Below are 15,348 nucleotides of genomic sequence, written 5' to 3'. Positions count from 1 at the left end.
GCACAATTCTATTCGTTATCATCACATGGAAGTGGTACTCGACTAGTTGGCTTGGGTAGACACTTCCCTTGGTTTTAAGGCTGTTGAGATATATGATGAGTAGGGATTCCCGACACTAGAATAAGCTAGGTGTATAAAACATGCCATTGTTCCAGTCCTATTGGGGGATGTTTCACCAACAGGACCGCGCTAACTTGTTCAAATTTAACTTTTTAATTAATTGTCTTTGCTTGGTTCAGTGAAGCAAAAGATCATGAAATCTATTATACATAGTATCATGAAAGTTTAAGCTTTTGAATCTTAGTTTAATTAAGGCTGAAGATTATTATATTGTGCATGCATGGAATATATAATGTCAATATGGAAGGCAAAAAGAATTGTCAATCTAGTATTAAAATATACTTTCACTTTTATTCAATAAATTGTTTGATGGGGAAACATAATCAAACCTTGAGCATTTCAAAGCAAAGAAAACTATAACCAGAAAAAGAAAATACACCACAAGATTCAACAAATCATATTGTATCATCTTCATTGATTTTGCTAATTAATTACCGTTCTTAATATCTAATCAAATCCGGTGCTTGTTTTGCTTGATGTTCTTCAAAAATCACATGTCAATTGCAGAGTGGTATACAACAGCTGATCAGGGCTGGAACTCTTCCTCGGTATCCTCAAACTCCTCTTGGTTCTGGTTGTATCTTCCCATGTTGGTGTAAGGATTCTCATCGAACTCGTTCCTCGAAGCAACTCCCCTTGTGTTCTCGAACTGGTTCGGATAATAGTTGCTCTCACACTTAACATCGTAGTAGTACTTCCCACTCTCCAATTACCTGGTGTCGCTCATGCCTTGCTTCTCACCGTTGTTGCGGTTGTAGTTGTTGTTCTGGTTCTCCTGGGTGCTCCATCTTTTCTCGGTGAACCTGGCTTGGCCCAAGTTTTGGTGGTCGATGGACTCGTAGGCGTTCTTGTTGTAGTAGTAAGTGTTTTTGTTGTTTGAGCTGGATTCGAGAATGCTGTTGTAGGGTTCATCGGAGTGGTAATTAACAGGGGTGGCATACGGTTCATAAGTTTCCTTGGTGGTGAAACTTGGCTGATATGTGCCTGTTCCGTGCCCGTAAAGGCCATTACCATTTTGGGTTTTGGGGATAAACCTTGGCTGTTGCTCTTCTGAGGTTTGGGTGGTCTCGGTCCCTTCTGAGGTTTGGGTGGTCTCGGTCCCATGCTCTTGCTCTCTTGTTGTCGTTGTTGTCTCTTTCTCATTGGTGTTAATTGTTGGGATTTTGCTGAAGGATTCCCTGGCATGGATTTGCACGGAGAAGAGGGCAAAGAGGAAGAGGAAAGAGATGAGTCTCGGTGAGGAAGCCATGGCAACAGCTAACGCTTCGCTTTTGCTTTAAAAAGATGCATAAGTAGTTTGGGTGAGACATATGTATCCAACTGCGTCACAGAAAGCCTATCCCAAATACGTGTCTTCATCTTGTTTTAAAAGTAAATGTTTAAACCAATCCAATCAAACTTCTTCTGGTTCCCATAAATATATGAAGTTACAGCTTGGTAATGATATCAGAGTGGGAACATCATCATGGATAATCTATATGGTCACCAAATGCTTTTAATAAACTTTAACAATATGATTGGAATCAAAGGGAATACTTAATTTATTCATGCCTTGAAAATTAAGCACCAACTGCTCAAAGCCTAAATCCATACCAAAATCAAAGGGAAATCCCAGTTGAGGAAGCATGGGATTTGTGTGGAGATGAAGACCTGAGATTGGAGAGGTGGTGAGGTTGTGGAGCTTGTCAGGATGTGGGTTTGAAGCATGGAGCTTTTGCTCCAATGTCGACTCTTCCATTTTTTGATTATGGCAATGGTAATGGGTTAATCCCTTGGGATGGTGACAAATTTGAAGGGCTTCTAGCAAGGCCTTAGTTAAGGAGCACAGTGAGAGGATGAATCACGAATGAATTCACGTCTCTCTTTACCCAACCAGATATTCTATAATTCGTCCTCCTCCGCAATCAAAATTGTTTGAAATCAGCACTAGATTTTATTTGAATAAATAATAATATTTTATTTTATATGTAAAACCAACCAATCCCACACGTGACGTTGCGAGGGCATTCTAAAATCAAAAGGAGCATCTGCAAGGTTGAATTCCCCAAGTGTCTTCGGCATACTCTTGGATAGTCCTATCGCTGCTAAATCTCCCAGAGCCAGCTGCACTAAGTATACTCATTCTAGTCCATCTCTCTTCATCCACAAACGCTTCATCTGCGGCTGCCTGCTCATTTCGACATACTACACAGTTAAAATGCATAACCCTTTTTCCAACGCATTCTGCAAAACCAACTATTTACCTGGGCCTCTAGATAGCTTGCAAAATCGGCACCTAGTAGAAAATAGTCATTCCCACCCTCTATCTTGTCGCACAAAGATTTGAAATACTCTTCTAATCCAAAATGACCGTCGCGGATCATCCTACATACATCAATCATACTCTGTATGAGAAAACCAAGGATGTATCTCCTTTACTGAGAAACTAAGATGTAAAGTATTGATAAAGCCATAAACTACACAGAATTGATCGAGTATGATACCTTACAACGCGCAGAAATTGAAGAGGAACTTTAAGAGCGGATCCTTTCTCCCGCAATGCAGCAACTTCATGCACTTTTGAACCAAACAGAAACTGAAAGAAATATGATCAGTAACTAATATTGTTGCTTATGTTTGTATCGGTGGTGATTTAGCACATACCATGTTTTCCTGACCTACTTCTTCAATCATTTCAATTGTAGAACCATCTGATGTGGCTAAAAGTAAACATCCATTCATCAAAAATTTCATGCTGCTGGTTCCTGATGCCTCATGTCCTGCAGTGCTGGATTAGAATCAGGAAACATCTTAGATAAAAGAAGCGTGTATCAGAAGTTGAGTGTAAGCTGATTTATTTTTATTAAAGCATTTCTGGAAAAAGGGGCTCGGGAGGTGAAGCGAGTAATTCTCTACCCCAGCCAATCACTAATTTTGAGCTTCTTAATCTTTACTTTTGACAATCAATCTAGCTTTGCTTTTTAAATATAAGAAACATCATTCATTACATATGCTTAATGACAATTAATGCTAAAAGGATATGGTTTTCGACCCAAATTTTCGATAAAATGGAGATATCCATCTTTAGAGTGATATATATGTAAAAGTAACGAGACCAATAGTTGACTATACGGAAACAAGTAGAAATCCAATCAGAAAAAGATACTATAGCCGCTAACAAAATTGTTAATACCTTCTAATGTGCAAAACTTATGCATACTACCTTAGATGTTGAGAAAGATCAGCCCCTGGTGTTACCAACTCAGCAACAGAAACATTGTAATCAGGTATAAAGACCTGCAGATATAGTTAATGACTTAGGAAGACAGATTAATTATTAGAAGACAGGTATACAGGTCTTTGCAGCTTTAATTCATCAAGGTTGCTAATTATTTATGGTAATTATTCACCCTTCTAAGTAAATAATACACATTTCAGAGTTCCATTCAACAAACATTTCTGGAAAAAATAATACTGGCTTACCAACTTTAAAAGATCTCCAATATCTTTATCATTGTTGATCTTTTCAGCTACAACATGACAGAGTTTAATAATCTTCTTTGCCATTTCATAACCTGGAGCAGCTTTTCCTCCAAGTATGCATACCCGTGGTACAACTTTTTTCCTATCATTCTTGTCCATATGCTGTACCAAAATGAGAATGGCATTAGTAACGTACCTATGACTCATTCTTTTAACTTATGCTAAACAGTAAAAGTGTTCGAAAATATATACAACTTTTATAAATTAAACATCTTTGTGCAAACACAAATGACTATGATTAAGGAAATGGTTAATCAAACTCATATCTGACAGATTCGAGACATATGAAATCAGAATAAGGAATCGTTGATCTTGCAAGCTTGAAGCCACAAGATGGTCATAACTTAAAACCCAAGGACAATTCAACAAGGCACTTATAAAAGCAGCATTTTATAAACTCGACGTATTTTTCATGGCTCTTTCAGCCAAAGATGGTGTTTAACCTTGATGCAGTCATATCTATGGATAATGCCAAGTATATTAAGCAACTGCCGCTTATATTCATGCACCCGCTTTGTCTGCACATCAAACATTGCATCCAAGCTGACCTGCCCATTACCGATAATCCACACACCAACATTAGACCATTATAGAGCTCCTTAAAGGCATGAAAAAGAAATTCAGATACAGACTATATCTTTCTTCACAACCTTCAAACCACTCATTGCTTCAATGTACTCAGCAACCCTTATTTTGTTGACCTTCTTAACCTATGAGATAATAATTAACATTAAACGATTGGTTTAGCCAATGATGTGTTTTGTTTCCAAAGCTTGAAGAATGCTAACTAAGAAAGTACCATCTTCCATTCTTGATGCAATTCAGAATCAGTTGCATAGTCTCTCAAGCCTATCAAAAGATCAATATCACGGATCCAAGCTTCTGTTCCAAGCCATTTTGATATAAGAGCACATAAACTAGGATTGCTGACAACAATCCAGCGACGCTGAGAAATCAATTGTTAACAGGTAAAAATCACTTACCACAGCAGATGAATTTAAATTATTCATGTAGTTTTAGTTATAAGGGCTAGATGCACCACAGAATCAAAGCAACAATTCTAGAATTTAATTATGGTAGGAAAGCAACTTGGCCCATCAATAACTTAAATACTGTACTGAAGACTGCACTTAATTTAACCTGGGTTACTCCATTTGTTTTGTAGTGAAACTTGTGAGGCCACAGCTCATAGAAATCCTACAAAGATTTAACAGACAACAATTAGACCAACTAATTGAAGATGTTCATTGAAGCTGAGTTCTATTTCAAACTTATTACAAGCCAAGTAAAGGCAATGTTTAAGCAGGTAAGAACAAATTTAAGTTTTACCTTGAATAATTTTGTTCTCAACAACTCGGAATGAAATCTTGAGACACCATTCACAGTATGAGAACATATAATTGAAAGGTTTGCCATCCGAATATTCTGAAAAAAAAGGGATGGTTATGAAGTTCGATTTTCGTATATTCTAGCAATTCAGCAACACAACAGAAACTAAATCCATAAAATTTGAGATATACCTTCACAGCACCTTCCTCAACAATTGACATCCTGGCCAGCCGATCATAATCTAAACCAATCATCTTCTTTAACTCTTCCACAAATTGGAAGTTTATGTCATATATAATCTGAAAAGAGCAATTTTGTAAAACGGTAGAAACAATTTGACATCCAGTCAAATTAAATATATTACAATCTAAATAAGTGGATAATACAGGAAATGTTGTGTTGAAAATAACAACTAACCACATCCATGCTTCTGTACATTGGATGCATGATGTCATAATTAAGAAAATTATTAAGTTGAAGTTATATGACATCAGGAATATTTTAACGAAGCTTGTCCCTTAGAACTAATTAGGCTTTCAATCACAATAAGTTTTTCAACGAAACAGGTTAGTTTTATTTAAGCAGAAGTACATTGCAAAATTCAAACAAAATACACCTGCAAATGTCGAGGGAGAAGACTGCCCAGTAGATCCACAGGGATTTTCTCCAGTGCTTCAGGTGATATGGTATGAGTTGTGAATGAAAATATTTTGCATATGATGTCCCATGCTCTTTTCCAGCCTAAATGCTCTTCATCCAAAAGCACTCTCATTACTTCAGCTATTGCGAGAGATGGATGAGAATCATTCAGCTGCAGTGCAACCTATATAAAATGCAAATGAAGTTGACAGAAAAGGAGTCAAGCATCAGCGCAGCACTTGACTAAGGATGATTATTGAAGTGGAAAGAAAAATCTTCTCAGTATATAGAAAGCTTCCACACTCAACTCTCAGTAGTTCCATCATCTCAAAGCACAACCATTTATTAAGTATATGACATTGAGAACCTATGTAAACCTTGAGAACAGCTACATTAGTCAAGATTCAGGAGGGTATTACTGGACCATGTCATCCCACCACATTATCAAACCAGTACCAACTAATCCTATTTGAGGTGTTTCTACATATACTTATGCACTAACAGATACATGAAACATGCAGCTAAGAACCTTCTCTGGAAACTGATCAAAATTTCTATGAGAATCTTTGAATCTTCTGATGATGTCTTGTACTGAAGCAGAGACAAAGAAATATTGTTGTTTCAACCGTAATTCTTTACCCTGAAAGAAGCCACCACAAAGCAGTATGAATGAAGCTCTACATAAAGACGATAAAGAAACATATTCAGTCATCCACTCAACTCCTTGCAGACATTTCAACCAAGTTATCAATGAAAGCAACATGAATAATCTCCAACTAAGTACCTCTAACTTCCCATAAATCAAACAATTGCAGTAAAAGCTTTAGAAGATGTGGGGTGAAAAGTTTGATAGATAAGACAGAATCTAATCTTAACGTAACTGATAAATTTATGCAAAAGCAAGCAAACCTGATAAGAACGATCATCGGGGTATAGTATGCTACTAATACTTTCTGCTTTCTGTCTATTGACCACAGCGTCAACATAATCCCCAGTATTATAGGACTCCTGCAGCCATGCTCCAAATCCGAGGATTTAAGACATAAGAAATCTATATACTCACAAGAATCCATAAGCATATATGGGAATAAAAATCATACAAAACTAAAAATTCAGAAATCTTAAAAATTTCCAAAACAATCCCTTACAAAATAAAAGTCTCCAAAACTAAAGACACAAAATATCTGAAATATACGAAAATCTTAACCAACAAAATGGCACTTGTTAGGTCATTCCAACTATAGCATTTCCAGTAAACCTAAAGCAAAAGAAATATAGTTTTATATGTCAGCTATGTTGAAAGTATTAAAATGGTTTTCAAATTTTGTAATTAATTTTGAAAAAATGGTTTTCAAAGTTTGATAAATGTTTCTTTGAAAATGGTTTTCAAAGTTTGGTAAATGTTTCTTTGAAAAAATAGTTTTTCAAAGTTTGGTAGATGTTTGTTGAAAAATGATAATGGGATAATCACAATTAATCCCTAGGCTTTAGGGTATTTACAAGATTAAGTCCTTAAGTTTTAACTATAAATACCCTAGCCCATTTAACTTCAAAACCATCCCAAAAATCATTTCTTTCTCCCAATACTAGAGAGCTTTCTTGTGAGTAGTGAGTGTTTTGTAAACACCTGTAAATTTTCTCTCTTAGTAAAAGATCTGCAGCAGTCCGGAGACGTAAGCACAATTGGCTGAACTCCGTTATCAATTTCGGGTATTATTTTTTCGTTTTTATTTCGCATTCTCACTAATTTGGTTATAGGGAAATTACTTGTACTTGGTTTATTTCCCAACAACTGGTATCAGAGCTTTTGGGTTGTGAATTTTGTCAATTTTTTGCGAGGTTACTATTCGGGTTACTATTCACGTGAATAGTAAATTTCGTGAATAGTGAAATTCGGTCGGCGATACGAGTTTGTCGACGGAGGTGTTCTAATATACGGCGGTTCGTAAAAATTGTCAGAAACGATCCAAACGAAGCCAGATTCGAGTGGGAGCAATGGCTGCAGACGAAGGAAATGTGAAAATTGAAAAGTTCGATGGTGCGGACTTTGGATTTTGGAAGATGCAAATTGAAGATTTTCTATACCAGAAAAATCTATATCAACCCCTCTCAGGAAAACAACCAGAGGGCATGAAGAATAAACACTGGGCTCTTCTCGACAGACAAGCCCTCGGAGTTATCCGACTGACGTTATCCCGCAATGTTGCTTTCAACATAGCAAAGGAAAAGATCACGGCGGGTCTTATGACGGCTCTCTCCAGTATGTATGAGAAGCCATCGGCCTCAAACAAAGTTCATTTGATGAGGCGATTATTTAATTTGCGGATGACGGAAGGGGCATCGGTGGCACAACACCTAAATGAACTCAACACAATCACAACCCAATTGAGTTCAGTGGAAATTGAATTTGATGATGAAGTTCGAGCTTTAATTCTCTTATCATCTTTACCAGACAGTTGGAATGCTACTGTTACAGCAGTCAGCAGTTCGTCGGGAAACAGCAAATTAAAATTCGATGATGTTCGGGATCTGGTACTGAGCGAAGAAATTCGACGGAGAGAATCGGGTGAAGCATCAACCTCCTCAGCCTTGCACACGGAGTCCAGAGGGAGAACTTCAGAAAGAAATTCAAATCGTGGCAGATCGAAATCCTGAAGGGGAAAATCAAGAACAGGAAATAAAGATTTTACCTGTTATAATTGCGGCAAGAAGGGCCACTTCAAAAGAGATTGCCGAGCACCGAAGAAAAATACCGGCGCACAGGAATCTGCCAACATGACAGAGGAGACAGGTGATGCCATGATTTTAAGCGTCAACAGTCCGATTGAATCATGGATTTTGGATTCAAGGGCATCTTTCCACTCCACGCCATGCCAAGAAATCATTGAGAACTATGTCAGTGGTGATTTTGGGAAGGTTCATCTTACTGGTGATGAAACCTTGAAGATCGTCGGAAAAGGAGATATCCGACTAAAGCTGTCAAACCAGACCACCTGGAAGCTGACAGGAGTGAGACATATTCCTGGTCTCAAAAGAAATTTGATTTCTGTAGGACAGCTTGATGGAGAAGGATACAGTACAACCTTTTCAGGTTGTGAATAGAAGATTACCAAAGGAGCACTCATCATTGCTCGTGGTAAGAAGACTGGTACTCTCTATGTAACCTCAAATTTAGAGAATATCATTGCAGTAGCAGATGCTGATGGAAAATCAAACCTATGGCACCAAAGGCTTGGCCATATGAGCGAGAAAGGGATGAAGACACTTTTATCAAAGGGGAAGCTGCCGGATCTAAAGAATGTAGATGTCGGACTATGCGAGGATTGCATCTTTGGCAAACAAAAGAAAGTCAGCTTTGCAAAGATTGGTAATACACCCAAGGCTGAAAAGTTAGAGTTAGTTCATACTGATGTATGGGGACCATCTCCAGTTCCATCTCTTGCAGGCTCATTATATTATGTCACCTTCATCGATGATTCTACAAGGAAGGTGTGGGTTTATTTTCTGAAGAAAAAATCAGAAGTCTTTGATACCTTCAGAAAATGGAAGGCCATGGTGGAAAATGAAAATGGTATGAAAGTCAAGCGGTTGAGGTCTGACAATGGAGGAGAGTACAGAAATAGGAGATTCAGAGATTTTTGCGCAAACAATGGGATCAAGATGGAGACAACAGTTCCCATGACACCGCAACAGAATGGCGTAGCAGAGCGCATGAACAAAACTCTGAATGAAGGTGCCAGAAGCATGAGGATACATGCCGGATTGCCCAAATTTCTATGGGCTGAAGATATTAACACTGTAGCTTACCTGATCAATCGTGGGCCCTCAGTTCCTTTGGATAGCAGAATACCAGAGGAAGTTTGGAGCAAGAAAGAAATAAACCTTTCACACTTAAGAGTGTTTGGTTGTATTTCTTATGTACACATAGACTCTGCTGAAAGAAGTAAACTTGATGCTAAGTCCAACAAATGTGCCTTTGTTGGTTACGGCGGTGATGAGTTCGGTTACCGGTTTTGGGACTATGAAAATCAGAAGATCATTAGAAGCAGAGATGTCATTTTCAATGAGAATGTGATGTACAAAGACAGGTCAACTGTAGAATCAAGCAGCTCCAATACCAAAGCTGAAACAAAGGAATTTGTTGAGTTTGATGAGATTTCTGGAAATGATGTTCAGATCAGTCCTGAAGCAGTTCAAGAAGAACCAGGCACACCGGAACTAAGACGCTCCTCCAGAATTCCTAAACCAACCCAACGGTATTCTTCTTCTTTATACTACTTGTTGCTGACTGACAATGGTGAACCAGAGTGCTATGATGAAGCAATGCAAGTGGAGGATTCAGTCAAGTGGGAGTCTTCCATGAAAGATGAGATGGACTCACTTTTGTCAAATCAGACGTGGGAATTAGCTGAATTACCACCAGGCAAGAAAGCACTTTACAACAAGTGGATTTACAGGATCAAAGAAAAGCACGATGGGAGCAAACGCTACAAAGCGAGATTGGTTGTCAAAGGTTTTCAGCAAAAAGAATGTATTGACTACAATAAAATTTTCTCTCCAGTCGTGAAAATGTCTACAATCAGACTGGTGTTGAAAATTGTAGCTGCAGAGAATTTACATCTTGAGCAGTTAGATGTAAAGACAGCTTTCCTTCATGGTGATTTGGAGGAACAAATCTATATGAGGCAGCCAGAAGGCTTCATAGAGGCAGACAAGAAAAACCTGGTATGCAGGTTGAAGAATAGCTCGTATGGTTTAAAACAAGCTCCTAGACAGTGGTACAAGAAGTTCGATAGTTTCATGAGTAACAGTGGTTTTACCAGATGCCAAACAGATCATTGTTGCTACATCAAGAGGTTCGACAATAGCTTCATTATTTTATTGTTGTACGTTGATGACATGCTCGTTGCAGGCTCAGACATGCAAGAGATTATAAACTTGAAGCAAAAATTGTCAAAGCAGTTTGCTATAAAGGATTTGGGCGCTGCAAAGCAGATTCTTGGGATGAGGATCAAGAGAGACACAAAGTCAGGGACTTTGATATTATCACAGGCTGAGTACATCAACAAAGTACTCTCCAGGTTCAACATGCAAGATGCTAAACCAGTAAGTACACCTTTAGGTGTTCATTTCAGACTCTCCAAAGAACAGTCACCAAAGATGGAGGAAGAACGTGCACACATTGTGAAGGTGCCGTACGCCTTAGCGATTGGAAGTCTGATGTATGTCATGGTTTTTACCAGACCAGATATTGCTCAAGCAGTGGGAGCTGTTAGCAGGTACATGAATAATCCGGGCAAGGTACACTGGGAAGCAGTCAAATGGATCCTCAGATATCTGCGGGGTACCACAAACAAAGCACTTTGTTTCAAAGGTGGAGATACGATACTGACAGGCTATGTAGATGCTGACTTAGCCAGAAATGTTGACATCAGAAGGAGCACTACAGGGTATGTCTATACTCTAGGAGGAACTGCAGTGAGTTGGATTTCTCAACTACAGAAGATAGTTGCTCTCTCCACAACTGAAGCAGAATATGTCGTTGTTACGGAAGCTAGCAAGGAGATAGTTTGGCTCCAAAGTTTCTTGGAAGAGTTAGGCAAGAAACAAGAAAACAATGTCTTGTATTGCAACAGTCAAAGTGCTATACATTTAGCAAAGAATCTGTCTTTTCATTCCAGGAGAAAGCACATACAATTGCGATATCATTTTATCCGGTCTCTTCTGGAAGATGAGATTTTGAAACTTGAAAAGATCAGTGGAGCTCAAAATCCGGCAGATATGTTGACAAAGACGGTGACTACAGACAAACTGAAGTTGTGTTCAACTTCAGTTGGCATGCTAGAGTAACAAGACTAGAAAAGCTGTTGCATTGATCGAGGTGTGAAGACATATTAAAATCAGTCTTCAAGTGAGAGATTGTTGAAAGTATTAAAATGGTTTTCAAGTTTGGTAACCAACTTTGAAAAAATGGTTTTCAAAGTTTGGTAAATGTTTCTTTAAAAATGGTTTTCAAAGTTTGGTAAATGTTTCTTTGAAAAATAGTTTTTCAAAGTTTGGTAGATGTTTGTTGAAAAATGATAATGGGATAATCACAATTAATCCCTAGGCTTTAGGGTATTTACAAGATTAAGTCCTTAAGTTTCAACTATAAATACCCTAGCTCATTTAGCTTCAAAACCATCCTAAAAATCATTTCTTTCTCCCAATACTAGAGAGCTTTCTTGTGAGTAGTGAGTGCTTTGTAAACACCTGTAAATTTTCTCTCTTAGTAAAAGATCTGCAGCAGTCCGGAGACGTAAGCACAATTGGCTGAACTCCGTTATCAATTTCGGGTATTATTTTTCCGTTTTTATTTCGCATTCTCACTAATTTGGTTATAGGGAAATTACTTGTACTTGGTTTATTTCCCAACAAGCTATACATAGTTTAGGTAATCCCATATAAATGGAAGCAAACATAGACATAGAATTCATGCTTACAACTACTAATTGGACTTTTTCGAAATTACCATATTAAGTTCATCACTTGGTTTGGCAGCCCAAAGGCGAAGAACAATGGTATTCCTTGTTCCATAACCAGGTATTGGATTGTCATATGCCACAGCTTCAACCTACCACCATGAATACATATTACTAAGCCAAAAACAAATACCGACTCATTCACTTAACCAAAGGAATACCATTGAGCACTCATTTAAACTATGCATCACCCATGAGTACAACCAAAAGATAAAGAGTTTTATGCTAAAGTGTCTACTTCAATTTATGAAAGGAATTACTGCCTCACCATTTCTCCAGGAACCCAAACTTTAATTTTCTCCTTATTCAAAACTTCGTCTGTGACAGTCCCATAGAACTTTTCCATCCAAAAACATAGTGGAAAGAAGTTCAGTAAACAAAACAGAATAGAAATAGAACATAAAGATAATGTCAAACATCCAATATTACTACTGATAATTAATAACATCCGAGTATGCACAAACCTTTACGGGATAAGTTATATGAACCCGCTCTATCTCCCAAGGGTTTCCAAAATTCAACCAATAATCAGGTTGTTCATGTTGAAAGCCATCCAATATGACTTGACGGAACAACCCATACTGGTAGCGTAATCCATAGCTGCAAAAAGAAGATGCACAATTCAATTCCCTAGAGTTGGATAATGGTAAAAGCAAATACTCATTTGATGCATTGCTTAACTCATCTTGGAAAAGGAAAACTAGCATAGGTTTATTGTAAAAGCTAATACTAATTAGAAGAAATGCAATTCAAATTCACAACCAATAAACCATTTTGGTTTAAAATCCAGTATGGATAATTATTCAGTCAGGCTACTTAATGGAAAGCTCAGGTGTATTACTTTTAACTTGAAATACCTCCAAAAATCTTATAAGAAAAATATAGAATAAAGGCATACCCTATAGCAGGATAGTCCAAAGTTGCTAGAGAATCCATTTGGCATGCTGAAAGACGAGCAAGGCCTCCATTACCCAGGCAAGCATCTCCTTAGAATATCATAATGAATAAGCTATAGTGTAAATGCATGATTATCTGAGTATACAAATATAAGAAAAATATTCCTTCCTACATGATTAAGAATTTACTTTTAGGTCACTCATTAAAACCGACATATATTTCACTTGCTTCTTTCTATAAGCATCTACTTTTAGGGAGTACCCATGTCCGATTTCAAAAAAAAAAGTATCGGACATGAATACTCCCTAAAATATGTCTACCCATTGGATTCACCTAATTTCAAATCTCCAATTACCACACAACATGATCTCCGATATAAATACCGTTCATGTTCAATTCAACTCGCAATAAAAAAAAATTACTTTTCTTAATCGTGATCCGCTGAGTGATAATAATCTAAGATTAGGACAATAAAGGAGTACAGAAAAATAAATGTCAAGTTAACCTGTTCAGCTAAAACTTCAAACTCAAAACCAAGCTGGCTTAAAGCATCTGCAAATTGATCACGAATTCCAAGGTTGATGACACTATTTGACAACGAACGGCCTGAAATTATAAATTGCATGCAAGTTGTTTAACATGAATGATATCTAAAGCAATAAAGACAATCCAGAATAGGATGTGTATTCAAGAATTGGTTCTACTTGTAATATGAACCGCAGTTTGACCCTCTAGATTTGATAAATCATAGTTACAAGGAGAGTCATAGAATCCATGACAAAACTTTTAGAGAGCTCTTAAACTATTCGATAATTTTAAATACGATAAAATTATAAAGCTCATAAAGGTAGGAAAATATACCCATAAGAAACTCAAGTGAAAGAAAGTATAGTCGTTTCGGGTTTTTCCTGTAGAAATGTATCTGAGTATCGTGCCAACGTTCAATCAGCCGATCTCTTACACTATGTGCTAAAGCCTGTTAAACAATCGACATCAAGTTACATCATACATTCCCGCCAAGAAAGTAAAATATTCGTTCTCAACCCACCAACGAAACCTTAATCTTACTTGATAAGCTTCAAAATCATCGAAACTAAATCGCGATTTAGCCACCGTGTACTCAACATGATCTAAAATATCCTTTTGTAAGGTAACCGGGTCGTTCTTCAAAAAGACATCCATCAATTCAAACATTCTCTCAGCTTTGCCTTTCCCATCCCTAAATTCCAACAGAGGCTTCCTAGCCATGATCCCTCTAGCAGCCGGATCAACAGAAACAGCGACGTCATCCTCAACTTCAACGTCGAGTGCCTCGACCAAGGCCTTCTTGATACTCTCCAAGCCCTTCTCATCGTGGATCATGTTGCCTCGAGAATCAGTTACGAAGAACGTTTTGATACAATAGTCTCCTTCGAAATCTACGGTGGCTTTGTCAATGCGTAGACCGAGGACATTGAAGACGCGCGTGATGACTTGGAGGAGACCAATACGGTTACGCGCGCGAATGACGAAAGCGGTTGAATTGTCGTTATTTTGAGGCGCGAATGTTTCAACGTTTATGGACGCATTGGTTTCAGATGTGGCGGGAGGGTGTTTGGAGGCGGAGAGAGTGAGTGAAAGAGTGTTTCGGTTAGGACGAAAATGGAGAACTGGGAGGGAAGATACGTTTCGAGAAGAGGATGGAAAGGAAGAAAATAATGTGTTGGGAACGAGGGTAGAAGAGGAGAGGGTAGCCATTACTGAGAGTCTGCAGGTTTACATTACTGAAGAAGATTAACAAACAAAATGTGGATTATATTAGGAGATTCGTAAGATGTAGTCAGATTGAGGTAACTGTGAGATCTATTTTAAATTTGTGCCACCTTAGTCAAACTGTCGCCAGGATAGGAAATATCACGTCTACTGCGGATCACTTTTCTATTTTTTTAACAAAAATTTGTTGAAAATGGCTACTTTTCCTACAATATTTTTAGAGAGCAAAATATGTAATAATTTTGATCCATTTGATTTCTTTTTCAATTGATTGAAATTTTTAACATTTTTTTGTAAAAATTAGTGAGATTTAAACTTAAAATAAAAAAATATATTAATTATATATTAAAATTTTGATTAACCAACTAATTTTGAGTTACATTGATATTTTTGGTAATTTACATTTCTATTTTACAATTATCTTTTCATGGATGAAAATCATGTTAGAAATTAAAAGTATGCTTAAACAGATAAATGATTATTAAATTATGTTGAAATAAATTTTTATAAATGAAATTTTGTAAATTATAAAATAATCATTAAAATTTGAAACTGTTATAAGATAATT

The 15,348-nt window shown here is 37.3% G+C and overlaps 2 protein-coding genes and 1 pseudogene across 2 annotated transcripts; all 3 read right to left on the bottom strand.

The window, feature by feature from the left end:
* Positions 1-528: 528 nt before the first annotated feature.
* LOC120175394 lies at positions 529-1,390 on the bottom strand (annotated as a pseudogene).
* Positions 1,391-2,068: 678 nt separating this feature from the next.
* On the bottom strand, positions 2,069-2,501 carry LOC120175549 (alpha-glucan phosphorylase, H isozyme-like). Its single transcript, XM_039182149.1, has 2 exons — positions 2,364-2,501; positions 2,069-2,287 (listed from the first exon to the last, which is right to left on the bottom strand). Exons 1-2 carry the CDS (start codon positions 2,499-2,501, stop codon positions 2,135-2,137), a joined length of 291 nt encoding a protein of 96 aa, XP_039038080.1. The 3' UTR covers positions 2,069-2,134.
* A 29-nt stretch (positions 2,502-2,530) lies between these two features.
* Positions 2,531-14,765, bottom strand: LOC120175548 (glycogen phosphorylase 1-like). The gene is made up of 20 exons (XM_039182147.1): positions 14,097-14,765; positions 13,890-14,004; positions 13,533-13,634; positions 13,030-13,120; positions 12,596-12,731; positions 12,400-12,468; positions 12,122-12,223; positions 6,520-6,618; positions 6,140-6,250; positions 5,588-5,794; positions 5,163-5,270; positions 4,972-5,067; positions 4,783-4,839; positions 4,442-4,588; positions 4,293-4,352; positions 4,086-4,190; positions 3,583-3,744; positions 3,323-3,396; positions 2,764-2,887; positions 2,531-2,695 (listed from the first exon to the last, which is right to left on the bottom strand). Exons 1-20 carry the CDS (start codon positions 14,763-14,765, stop codon positions 2,546-2,548), a joined length of 2,784 nt encoding a protein of 927 aa, XP_039038078.1. The 3' UTR covers positions 2,531-2,545.
* Positions 14,766-15,348: the final 583 nt, after the last annotated feature.

This window comes from Hibiscus syriacus, unplaced genomic scaffold, assembly GCF_006381635.1.
Source record: "Hibiscus syriacus cultivar Baekdansim isolate YM2019G1 unplaced genomic scaffold, ASM638163v2 tig00112206_pilon, whole genome shotgun sequence".
In the NCBI taxonomy this organism is placed as follows: Eukaryota; Viridiplantae; Streptophyta; class Magnoliopsida; order Malvales; family Malvaceae; genus Hibiscus; species Hibiscus syriacus.
Note: the sequence above shows the minus strand (reverse complement) of the source record. Positions and strands in the feature narration are given on the sequence as shown.

What these genes read in the sequence shown, in the direction of transcription:
- LOC120175549 (XM_039182149.1), bottom strand. Translation starts at nt 2,501, where the DNA reads ATGATTGATGTATGTAGGATGATCCGCGACGGTCATTTTGGATTAGAA. An exon ending in CAAGCTATCTAGAGGCCCAG is followed by an intron (nt 2,288 to 2,363) that starts GTAAATAGTTGG and finishes CGAAATGAGCAG; the next exon opens with GCAGCCGCAGATGAAGCGTT.
- LOC120175548 (XM_039182147.1), bottom strand. Translation starts at nt 14,765, where the DNA reads ATGGCTACCCTCTCCTCTTCTACCCTCGTTCCCAACACATTATTTTCT. An exon ending in AAACAAATGGAGTAACCCAG is followed by an intron (nt 4,589 to 4,782) that starts GTTAAATTAAGT and finishes TTGATTTCTCAG; the next exon opens with CGTCGCTGGATTGTTGTCAG. An exon ending in GATCTTTCTCAACATCTAAG is followed by an intron (nt 2,888 to 3,322) that starts GTAGTATGCATA and finishes ATTCTAATCCAG; the next exon opens with CACTGCAGGACATGAGGCAT.